The sequence below is a fragment of the Jaculus jaculus genome, chromosome 3, assembly GCF_020740685.1.
Source record: "Jaculus jaculus isolate mJacJac1 chromosome 3, mJacJac1.mat.Y.cur, whole genome shotgun sequence".
NCBI lineage: Eukaryota > Metazoa > Chordata > Mammalia > Rodentia > Dipodidae > Jaculus > Jaculus jaculus.
The window spans coordinates 154,964,104-154,977,530 of record NC_059104.1 but is presented as its reverse complement, the minus strand read 5'-3'; the positions used below and the strand labels follow the sequence as shown (position 1 = coordinate 154,977,530).

Here is a 13,427-nt window from a genome sequence, read left to right as displayed (position 1 = left end):
AGCACTTTGTTTCTATCTCCCATTAATCTGTATTCTTTTCTTTGTGATTAATGATACATCTTATGACTTTCTTACTGCTTACTTTTTTTTAATTGCTACAACTGACGAACCTAAGGTTTCTAATGGCAGGGACTATATTTCTATTCCTAAAAACTTGATCAGTTTGTACAAAAACACACCAAAGTATTTGTTGAACACATGATTAGTGTCATCCACCTATGAAATAAATAATGGTGGTAAATGACATTTACCAGAGGAAGATGACAGACTTATTTTTATAGAGAGAATTAAGAGAACCATAGACAACGTGCTGAGAATTATTGAAACATTTTCCCTATTGATTAGTAAACGATAGTCCTTGAATACTGAGTAAAAAATTCTGGAAAGAATTATTTTATATTAAAAATGGAACCATCTGAAATGTTGCCTTTTGTCTAATGGTCTAATGAAATAGATCAAGGTGACATACAGCAGGGTATTGAGTATCGATGCAAATGGAGTGACCCCAATGCCTCCAGCCACACAAAGGCTAACTTCATAATTCAGTGATTCCTCAAATGGACTTCCAAATGGACCATCAATATAAAGCCTGTAAAATAGAAAACGTTGAAAAAGTTTTAAAAAATGAGTTATGTTAATTGTCTTAAAAACAAGAATCATGCCTTCTAAATCCAAATCCAAATTCTAGCTATTATGACAGTTCAGGCCTTATTTCATTGTTTTTCATTGTGAAAAGACTAAAGTAATAAGCAAGTTGCTTTTGAACTATTGATAGTAAAACAAGTAACTTTTTATTTAAACATTTCCTGAGGGAAATATTTTTAAAAATTAGATAATTCAACACAGGACTATTCTGGATAAGCAGGGACTAGATAAAGATCTAATCATATTTCAATACTATATTTGAGAAAATTAAAACATCAATTAATTCACTATGGGTACCTTCAATAGCATACTCTTCTATACGAAATGCTGTGGCAGATATATTTATGAAAGCATTTACTACATGAATGGAAATGTAACAAGAAACAGGAAAATAATGCAACACTTTTCATCCTCTTGCCCTAGGTAGGTTAATAAATTTAGAAACTAAAAAAAACACCAAAGAAGTTGTACTTACTCAAGATTATACACTCAAATGTGTGTGTGCATGTGTGAAGTGAAAGAAGTTTCTAATTGTCCACTTAACATTCATCCTCCATGACTTAGTAACAGAGCATTAATTTTACTCAGGAAGCAGAGTGTCCAGCCAAAACACTACATTTCTCAGATTCCATTCATCTGTTTGGCTGTATAACTATGTTTTGGCAAATGTGTTATAAATCCAACTGCAACTGGAACAACTGGAAAGGCTCCTTGAGAAGCTGTTGCAGTTGGAAGTTGCACCACTGTTCTTCTTCCTTGATGTCTGGAATGTTCATTTTATGGTCAAAATAGTTATCTGTGATCACTGAGATATTACCAAACTTTCTATGGACTCCCTCATGTGAAACATCTTGACAGAAAAAAAAAAAAAACAAGTCTATATGTATATAAGACATACCATTTTATAGCACTTCTTTACAAAAAATAATGTTCCTAGTAAAGTTTTCAACAGTGCATTATCTAAGTTTTGTGATGTGCATGACATTTATGCTAAGGAGCCACTAAAATAGTGACCAGCTAAATAGATCAGCATGCATTTGTGGGCTGAATGGTTAGATGATTGGTGAATGCCTAAGAAGTGAATTCATAAATGGACATTGCTTTGAACTCCAGGCTCTAGTCTGGGTTATATAGTATTAGCCATTGATGATATCTGTTTATTTTTCCTCATTTTCAATGAGGAGACTATAAAACAATATTTCTCAGGTTTCTGTGACCACACTGGGCCAGATGTCATCCTCCGCCCACTGGGTTCTAAGTGGAAGCAATATTTATAACTTTTGTATGCAAGAGCCTTTAGCTGCTGAGCCATCCTCCGGACTTTTGGAATGGGACAGGAGAATATCATTTCCTATCTGTGGGAACTAGAAGGCATAAGCTGACCCAGAAGCAAGAAACAGACTGCTGTCTGAGCCATCACTCAAAGGATGCTGTAGTAGAGATCAAAGGCACTCACAGAAGAACCTGCACAAGCAAGGAATAAAATGTTCTGAGTCTCATCACATTCCCAGTGGTACTTCTGGGTTGACTGGTGACTATGGCAGAACTTCAGCGATCATTCACAATACATGCAAGCCTTAACTGGCAAAAGTGTTCTTTTGTAAAAATTCTATATCAGAGAAAATAAAATTCTTTTACTCCAAGGAACCATAATCAAAGTTGCTATGTCTAATGTAGTGTCTAAATGTGATAACATGAAAGGAATACTAAGCATGTTATGTCATTATAATATGTACAATTCTTTGTGTGTCCACTTAAGTCATGTCGTCCACTTAGTCAATAAAAGTGTAATTTGTGCAAATTATTTGTGTGCTGCTGTTTTTGATTCAAAAATAAAAATGATTACATATCCTCCCCAAAGAAACTTTAAGTGAATTAGAGTATAAACTAATTTAATGCATTGATCTTTTAAGAGGTTAAACGTTTACGAACCTCAATGATAAAATTGAGACTTTAAAAAAAAATGAGAAGAGTCATGAAAAATATCATTTTTCTAATCATCTGCTTCTCAACAAGAACACTTTCCATATTTCCTACATAGTTATTCTCTGGTGCTTTATAAATACTTATTTATTTGTTATTTCAGAGAGAGAGAGAGGGAGGGAGGGAGAGAGGAAGAAAGAAAGAGAGAATGGGTGTGCCAGGGCCTCTAGCCACTGCAAATGAAATCCATATGCATCACCTTGTGCATATGGCTTACTTGGCTACTGGGTAATCAAACCTGTTTCCTTTGGCTTCTCAGGCAAACCCTTTAACAGCTAAACTATCAGTACAGCCCTTTCTGTTGTTTTAAAAACTTTTCAAGAACACTGCAATTTGGAGGTTTAGCCATTCATCAAGAGGAGGATCTCAGACAAGCTGCTTATCTTCTCTGAAAGGGTGACAAAAAATGCCTGTGAGGAACTGTGTAATGTGATTAAAAACATCATGGAATTTTGTTGATGACCTCAATGTGTCTACAGTGAAATATCTGGCCATTTGAGGTGTCTTGTGTAGATATAAGAAATGCACAAAGCTCAATATGAGGCAGAAAATGTTGGTGAGAATTTGGACTGATGAATGCTGAAGAATCAGCTGATTTTCCTTTTTCATAATTACTTTTAAATTGCTACATTAAATAATAAAAATTATACCTATAAATGTGTATTATGTGATATTTTGGTACATGAATGTATTATGGAGTGTTTACATCAAGATAAGCATACCTATGTATCTATCACAAATAATTATTATTTAATTAAGACAAATGCATGCAGAACTCTTTATCCTAACTTTTGAAGTATGTATTACATGTCACCTACAGCCATCTTCCTGTGTAATGGCATACAAGAATTTCATATATTTATTTAACTGCAACTTAGTACACACTGGCAAGGCTCTTCCCCATTCTGTCCCCATTGTATCAGTCTCTTTTTTTTGCATAAGACAAAATTTTTCTTTGACTGGAGGAAATATCACAAAATTGCCAGTAATTAATTACTTGACAAGACCTAGCTTTTAGGGAAGGTAGATAGAGGAAAATAACAAGTATTTTCTTATATATTTAAAATGGCTTTATGCAGAATGCACTGCCCTTCAATTGTGAATAGTGACTATATCTTAGTATATGGCTTTTACTATTATCAGGTATTTGAAAAAATTTAGAGGGATTAAAAACTACTCAAACAAAACATAGAAAATATCAACTTGAAATTTTAAAACTCCAGTTGATAACTAATGAACAGATCATTCTCGTTGGGTGTCCCATGCCAGAGACTGAATTAAGAGGATCACCATGAGTTTGAGACCAGCCTGGACTATACGAGTTCCAAGTAAACATGGGTTACTGTGATACCCTGACTCAACAACAACAAAGACCTTTCTTGAAGAATTGTAGATTTAAGAAAATTCCCAGCCAATACTATATAAATATAACCTGAAAGAATAATGAATTATTTTTATTAGTAGAATCTATTAATGCTTTCTAAATTGGTTTTATTGTTTTGTTAAGTTTGAATAAATTAAGCATTTGCATGAGATCTGTTTCTTTCAATGGAGGAATTAACAAATTAATCTAAACTATAAAAATAAAGATAAAAGTTATATATCATAAAAATCCTGCTTTTCCACATTTTACTCTCTCTCAAACACACTGATATCACAACAAATTAGAATATAATTTTAATTATTTAATTTATTTCATTTTAATAAACAAAAACAGAATTATGGTAATTAAAATGGAATTTTGATAACTCGGAAAGAAATGTGGTTATAATATTAGAAGAAGCCTTAATTTGTAAAAGTTGATATTCATTTATACCAGCATTTCCAAAAAGGGATTCCATAGAATATCAGAAGATTGAGTAAATATGGCATGACAAATTTGAGGGATCTGTTAAATGAATACTTTTTAGTTTATTTTCAAATCGATGACACAAAACTCCACATTTTGAGCGATATGATATCAATGTGCCCACTTAAGATGAAGCAGGACAGAACTGCCATTGCTATTGTTACAAATGGCAAGGGTCATATGCCTTGGCATGGTACAGTTAGATTAAGGAGTTCCGTGGACCACCATTAGCGGGAGGCTATGTTATATGCATGCAGCTTTCCCAACCTTGTGCACCACTTTCTTCTTTTGCCTAGAAAGAAGATATAATGGGAAAAGCTAAAAGAGCTGTCTTGTAGTCATGAGAGGGAACAGGTAAAAAGTTGCAGAACCTTGGGTTTGATTTACTTATAATATACCAGTTGCAACTGGTATTTATGTTGGCACATCTAATCACAAGAGAAAGCAAACTTCATCATGTTAAGTAGCTGCATGTAAACACATCAAATAAAACTTTTAGCAGGAAGCCTCTAAGTCCATACAAATAACACAATACTATTATAAATTATAGAGTTTTATGATTTATTTACATCCACTTGATGTTGACATAATGCTTATCATTGGAAAATTATTTGTGTTATTTTAACTTATAGTTCAAAGCTTCGTAATTAAAAACAAATATCTATGTTTACCTCAGATACTTAAAGTAAGACATAACAAAGTAGACACTATTCACTTTATTTCATACCCTGTATTGAGGAAAGTATTCCATATACAACTTAATGCCTGATCACATATCTTTCAAGGGAGGACAAAATAAATTATTTTATTGAAATGAGAACTGAAACTTGAAAATCTTAACTAATTTCTCAAAGCCACACTTCTATTTTGGATAAAGACTGTTGTTAAATTCCTTGTAAGTTTGCCTTCAAAATTCATTTCCTTAATGATTAGACATTAGTCATGACAGTAAATTACTAATTATTTTGATTAGGGATTACATATTAAGTCAAAAAATGGGAAGAGGGAGTTATAAACTATCAATCGAGTAACAATTTTTTTTCATATGGATAAAAATAATGAAGATTAGCTGTTCCACAGGAGAAGATGGCTTTGCAGTTCAGACTGATGAAGAGAAAATTATAACAGTGAAAGTTATTTTTCAAAAGGAAGGGAGCTAGAGATGGTCTTCAAAATCTGCATTGTGTAACAATTTTCAAATTAACATAAATCAGAAGCTTCTAGAGTATGTATTAAAACACATAAAACTAGGTCCTACTTCCAGATTTTCTACTCAAAGCTAGTGTGACTGAGGTGAAGACTGAGACTCAAATTTCTTTTCTTTTTAATGTTCAATATTGCTTTATTTTTCAAAAACTCAGTGGTTTCTTATTTGGTGACCTGATCCCACTGGCTTCAACTTTGACTCTCATTTACATTTTTTTTATTAAGGAGAAATTTTGTATGGATAAATCATGTGTAGGTACCATCCCTTCCTCCCTGCCCCCACTCCACTGAAGGCCCTTCATAGTGGAGGGGACTGGCATTCCCCATGCGGTTATGGGTTATGAGTTGTGAGAGCAGCAGTGGGTTATTGTGAGGGGAGGGCACTGCCTCTGGATATTCTTTCCCACCCTGTGGCTCTTCTCTAACAGGACCCCAAGTAATACCATGTTACTGCTAGAGGTGAACTCCTGTGGGCAGTAATTTCAAAGACAGTTGTCAGGCTAGGCACTTAATATTGAGTTAATACTTTATAAGAGGACTAGAGAGAGAACTCAGTTATAAAGTATGGTAGGCAGTAAAGCAGTTTTTGACCTAGGACCCTCATGAACCAAACACACACACACACACACACACACACACACACACACACACACACACACACACACACTTACTAAGGGAAGAAATGCTACTAGAAAAGGGCTAAGAAATCCCTGACAGACATCATTAATCAACTTAAGGTCTGTAAAGAGAAAAACTTTCTAGCAAGGAGCTCCCATAAGAAAGCATAATATCGAAATAATACTTTCATATCCACTATCAGCTAATATCTTTAATTTAAGAATGGCTTTTAACTGCTATTTTAACATTCATTTAAATAACATGAATTACGAACTCTTTCTAACTGGTCTAACTCGAAAACACTGCATTAGTCCACAGCTAAGAATATGGTTGAACACCTGAACACGTTAAGAGGAGGTCGTTTCTGTTCAAGGACATTAATATGGGATTTCATATATTTTCTTTCTGTGCTGGCAACATAACAGAGTACTTCTTTGGGGGGGATGAGACAGGGTCTCACTCTAGCTTAGGCTGACCTGGAATTTACTATGTATTCTCAGGGTGCCCTTGAAAATCCATGGCGATCCTCCAACCTCTGCTTTCGGAGTGCTGACATTAAAGGCGTGCACCACCATGCTCGGCCCTCCAGTTTTTGTTTTTGTTTTTAATATTCATTTATTTATTTATTTATTTGCGAGTGACAGACAGAGAGAGAGGGAGAGAGAAGCACATAGAGATAGATAGAGAATGGGCGCGCCAGGGCCTCCAGCCACTGCAAAGAAACTCCAGATGTTTGCGTCCCCTTGTGCATCTGGCTAACGTGGGTCCTGGGGAGTCAAGCCTCCAACCAGGGTCCTTAGACTTCACAGGCAAGTGCTTAACCTCCAAGCCATCTCTCCAGCCCCCCTCCAGTTTTTTTGTTTGTTTGTTTGTTTGTTTTTTCACATACAAAGCAAGCAACTCTCCCATTGAGTTATGGTCTCAGAACTTACAGGATGCTTTCTCCTTCAAGTGTCAACCAAAACCACATCCCTCAAAAAAGCACACAAAACACCCAACAAACTTACAATCACTGGAGTCTGCAGAGATGTACCTAGGTTGATAATGTGGGATGTGGCAGAAGCAGGAGAGTAACGACTCTCTGGGACACTACACGGCAAATTCCATGTGCTAAACTTAACTCTTAGAAGGCACCTGCCTCCCCAGTGTCCAATTCCCCAATGGCTGAGGTTGCAGCCACCTAACATGCTGCAGAAGACTCCGGGTTCCCATGTGCAACCAATATCCATCTGACTCAGGAATGCGTTGTTTTCTCACTCAGCACCAGGGCACCCTTCTTGCTTGCCCCATGGCCTTATATTACAAGCTGCTGGACTTATCACATCTTTCAAAACGTAGCTTAACTAAAATCAGTAGTGATTCAGCTTGTAGACTTATTTCATTTTAGTGGTTTGCCTTGTTTTTACAATTCCAATGACAGCTTTCATTTGTGAGTTGTCTGACAAGGATCTTGGCACCTACTAGCTGCTAACAGAATACTTTTATTCTGACTTCTTGCTTCCCTAGTCTTGAGAGTATCCACAGCACTGGGAATCTTCATCATTCCATTTCACACTCAAGTCAGAAAATTAACATTTATTTTTGTTTTCTTGATAAGTAGGAATTGGGATAGCACCTAGTACAAATGCCTAAATTTAGAAAGGAGAAGAAAACAGACAGTAATTCTTTAGAGAAAGACAGCATTAAAATATTCCTTATACTGTGGTTAGAAGGAACTGTAGTGGGGAAACTACTAGAGGAGATCCCATCTCACACAGGCAGGCATGCAGTAGAGAGAGCTGCTCCCTTACTAATTCCCCTAACAGGTCTATCAAGGTGCCATCTTTTACTGGGAAAACAGTGCCCCCTGTGGCAGTGACAGGACTCTGCTGTGGCCCTCACAGAAGGCACAGTTTTGATTTTTTACTAGTTATGTACACAGTGTGTATACACAGCCATGTTGGTACCACCTTTAGCCTCCTCCCTGCCCTCCCCCTGAGAGAGAGAGAGCAGAACAGAGCTAAGAAATGAGGAATGTGAGGAGAATTCACTTTTGAAAAGGGCAGTTGCTTTCTTTATGCCATTTTCTTTACATCATAAAGCTATAGTGCACAGTGTTAAATTAGGCCACACACTGAGTATTTCTTAAAGCAACATTATGAGAAAGATCTCTTATACAACCAAAATATAGAAGCCAAACGAAAGAATAAAGATGCTGAGAAAGGCTGCCACTTGTGTATCAGTAGAACAGTGAAGCTCTTGGAGTTTCCCCACTGTCACCACCCCATCTCCTCCCTCCTCACCAAGCTACGGAATTGTCATTACATTCTGTTGATTGTGACCCCTAACATCCCAAGGCATCTATGTCATATTCCCTATTACCATCACCACAACTTAATTCAAAACTGCCAATTATAGAATTACAGAATTATCATCAACATGTGGTATCACATGTCTGTCTCCATGATTCATGATAGGTCTGTGAAAATGTAAATCTAACTTTTTTCTGCGTTTCCTCAAAACCATTTTAATGTTTCCCCATTGCCTTCAGAAGAGAGTCCAAGTTCCTTTAAACCTTGATGCAAGCCCTTTGTGGCCACACTATCTACTTTCTCCTTAAGCCTCCACACCCTGAATGTGTCTTTGGATATGAGCAACTTTTCAACTGCTTGGTGGCAGTCTCTCATTCATTTCTTCAAGTACATGTCCAGTTACTCTCTTGGTTTTAACTAAAAGCCTATTCTTATCTGGACACTTTTACTCAAGTGAAAAATTAAAAATTATATAAATAATTTAGTAGATACATTCTCTTCTCCAATATAATTTAGTGCATGTCCCTATATATGTCTTCTCATGTTGCTACAATTTATCTAGTAAACTCTAATTCTGCATTTCTCCTAGTAGAATAGAGATACCTTAAAGTCATATTCTATGTCTTCATCATTTTGGTCCCTTAGTAATTATGATTGCTTTTGGAGCATGGTATATATAATTAGATGAATGGAGGATAGATGAATGAAATGCAATAAAAGAATTCATTTTAATTTGAGCATCAATTAGATATGGGTTTGAGCCCCAGTTATATCCTATGATTTTGGTTAAGGCATTTATTTCTTTGATCCTCAGTCCTTTAATGTGTATAATTAGGAAAACAATGCTGCTTAATTCATAGAGAAATGGTTAAGATTCAATTAAATATTTATGAAAAATATATATCATAATTCCTGTCATATAGGGTATTCTATGTATATTGTGACTTCTTTATTATTATAAATGTAAATAAAATTGGTTAACAAATACAGATATATACATATTGAACAAAAGTTACTGATTAGGGGGCTGGAGAGATGGCTTATCAGTTACTCACTAGTTTGTGCAGGCTAAGGACCCCAGTTTGAGGCTCGAGACCGCAGTACCAACGTAAGCCAGATGCACAAGGTGGCACATACATCTGGAGTTCGTTTGCAGTCACTGGAGGCCCTGGTTCTCTCTGACTCTCTCTCGCGAGTGTGCATGTGTGCCTCTTTCTCTCTCTGTCTGCCTGTCTGTTGCTCTCAAATGAATAAATAAAAATAAACAAAAGTTTTTAAAAATTACTGATTAGGAATTAAGGATTTCTGGAAATGCAACTCATTTTTTTCTTTAAGGAAGAAAAAAGAAGATAAGCTGTTGAGCAAATAAAGCCTTTAGAGGTTATCTGAGGATTTGCAATTTAAGAATATTACCCAATTTTATCATTTGAAGTCATTTTTAAGCAGCCTACTGGAAATTAGATTGAGTTGAGACACTGTTTTGATTGCCCAAGTGATCAAGGTCATTCTTTGGCAATAAACCAAGCTGAAGAACAGCTTTGAATTTTGTCATAAATAATAATCCCCTCTCCAAGCAGCTCTAGCACTAGGCACAGGTGCAAAGAAAATTTTTTTCTTATAGAAATAAAGTATAAGTATTTTATTAATATATTTTATATAACTTCATGCATATCTAGACTAAAGCTTCAAGAGCTGATGCATCATTTTGCTGTTTTAATTATCAATATGGTTACACATCATTTCTGAACAAAATCATGTCAAGTTCTCTCAACCATTTTGTACAACCAAACTGTGTTTACAAAGATAAGAATATATGTATCCCTTAAGTATAGTATAAGCCTAAATCTTTTGACCTAATGACAACACCAGTAAGGAATAAATATTGGCTACTTTATTTCTTTCTTCTAACCTATCAACTAAAATGTATTTTTCTTTAACTGTACTTTTCCTTTGCCCCTTTTCACAACTGACATTTGTATTAATACTGTGAGAATTTTTAGAAAACAATGTTTACAGTTACACTCTAATGAGAGATGGATAGCTCTGGTTTTGGCAGTGGGTCAAACAAGAGTTCATAGATGTATGAATATGGTTAATGAAGATGTTATGCTTTAGAAAACTGTTCCCCAGAACCATTAGGAAATACTTTCAAATGGCATTTTCTTAACATTTCCTCCACCTCCACAAACACAAGTTTCAGTAACTAATAATTTTACGTGAGTGTTTTTCACCTTAAGGACATATTTTTATATCTTTCATTTGGTAGATTTATCTTGATAACAAAATGCTAAATACCACAGGGAAACCATGCTACCTAATTGGAGATCCTACCAAAGCATATATTAACCAGAGTAGAATGAGTCCATGCTGGCTAAGTTATGCTTCATAACTATTATTCTCTTTATATGTAGCATAAGGTATACAATTTCTTTTTAATTTATATTTTAAATCTCTAAATGTATTTCTCAACAGTTTAGTATATATCTGAGTCAATAAAACAACCAGAAGAATAAGAGGAAAATTTCAATATAAATAAATATATCAATATATAAATATAAATCTCAATATAAATATATTATAAATGAAACAGAGAAAATTATTATAGTATCTTATAAATGAAAGAGATAAATTTTACTGTGTGACTAGATTTTCAACTTTCTAGAAATTTTTCTGCCACAAATTTTTAAATTCATTAGCTTTCAGTTATATGTAGTAATAAATACATGAGAGTATGTTTAAGGGAAAATAAAATTGAGAGGATACTTGAGAATTTAAAACAATAGGTATACAATACTACTTTAAATAGAGTTTGTATAGACACAGTCTTTCTATTCATACATATTAACTTCACCCTTTTCAAAAATTTCCACTTATTCTCATATTCCATACATGTCTAGTGTCCTTGCTCCTATTTCCCCCCAATAGACAAATTCAGCACATCTTGGACAAAGTACATGTAAACAGAACCCTGGATATTAACCCTTCCTTGCTTTCTTCATAGTTTATGATTCTATCTCAATACCAAATATTGGATGGAGAGAAGAAAGTGCTTAATATTCTGTAATTTAAATCGAGTATGCAATCCACAATTTACATAAGCATCATTCAGACCCAAATATATTGACATGCTTTCATTGGATAGTTTAGAAAAATCAATCATATAAAGGTCACAATAATAGTGTCTCACATTAGCATGTAAAGATAATTTACAAACATTAAATACCATTTCCCTATGAATTAACAAATAAGTGTTGACAAAGTATCAAAAGATAGAGCTTACTTCAAGATCATTGAACAACCTATTCCCTGTATCAATTAGAAGCAGAAAAACCTAATTAAGTTTTTATGCAATTTTGAACATACATAATGACAGTAGCACTGTCTACTAAAATGGACTTTTACTACATGTCACATTTGGTTCTAAATACTTTATGCTTATTGATAACTGAATTTCTGTAATACCCCTGAGTAGTAGGCATTGGTGTCTCCCACTTCATATAGGCAAAAGCAAGAATGAATTGGTAAGTTGTCCCGGGGCAGTCCATTGCTAAGACAATCTGCTACAGATTGTATACTCTTCCTTACCATAATATAATGGCAATATCAGTGAATGACTTTTGTTTTTCTTTCAGAATCCAAAAGAATATCCACCACAAAGCCTACACACACTGCATAAATATTGTCACATGGTATCTCTGACTAAAGATCAGAACAAAACGTGGACTGACTGATATTTGTGTATCTTCAAAATTCACGTGCTGAAATGCTAATGTGATATTATTACAAAGTAGGGATTACAAAGATAACTATGACATGAGCATGGAGACCTTGTAATGAGTAAAGATCATACATGATTACTCTTCCTTGAAGAGACCATAAAGAGAACCTTCACTAGCCACCTGATCTGCCAGCACCTACTCTTAGACTTCCAAAACTATGAGAAAAATACTTGTGATTTAAGGCATCCAATCTGTAACCAATTTATTTTAGCAACTAAACCTTACTACAACACGGCCAGTAAAGAACTCCAAGAGCAAGAGGAATATACATAAATCAGTACAGTTAAGGAATTCTATGAACATAGCTGGAAATTATTACTGGAAAAAGCTTCAGTGATGCCCTCTTCAAACCAAAGTAGCAGGCAGATAGCGTCAGAAGAGTGGCCATCTTCAGCCTTTGCAGATAACAGTTACACATAGATCCCATCAGCTAAATCACCATCAACACACACCTAAACAGTAATGCATACATATAATGTGTCATGAAGGGACAGAAACATCACTGCTAATGATTAAATGTGTATTCTTATCTGAAAAGATGCACTAGCAAGATAATTAGAATTCCATTTTTGCTCTTTCATCATATTTAAGTATTATAAAAGATAAATTATGGGAGGTGTCGCCTCAGGGGAAAAAAAAAAGTCCTATGAAAACTAAAGCAAGCAAAGAGCATAGCATTTCATTTCTATAAAATTCTAAATCCTTTAGTTGCTAACCTTATTTTTTTTGTGTCTCACATACTAATGTGTTCATTCTTTTTAATTTTTTTTTTTTTTGCAAGTACAAATAGAGGAAGATAGAGACAAAAGAGATAAAGGGTATGAGAGAGTGGATGTGCCAGGGCTTCCTGCTACAGCAAACAAACTCTGGGAACATGCATCACTTTGTGTATCTGGATTTATGTTGGTACTGGGAAATCGAACCCAGGTCATTCGCCTTTGTAGGCAACTGTCTTAACCACTGAGCAATCTCTCCTATCCACAAGGTGTCTACTTTTTAGCTCATTATATACTAGCTAGGAAAGAGAATCCAACACCAATCATCCAAGATTCCACA

The 13,427-nt window shown here is 34.9% G+C and overlaps 1 protein-coding gene across 1 annotated transcript in view; it reads right to left on the bottom strand.

Annotated features, from left to right (window-relative positions):
• Positions 1-13,427, bottom strand: part of Nox4 (NADPH oxidase 4) — a 116,960-nt gene that overhangs the window by 16,778 nt on the left and 86,755 nt on the right. The window contains exon 15 of the mRNA XM_045146119.1: positions 470-589. Within this exon, the coding sequence (XP_045002054.1) occupies positions 470-589 (120 nt within the window). The remainder of the gene's footprint in view (positions 1-469; positions 590-13,427) is intronic.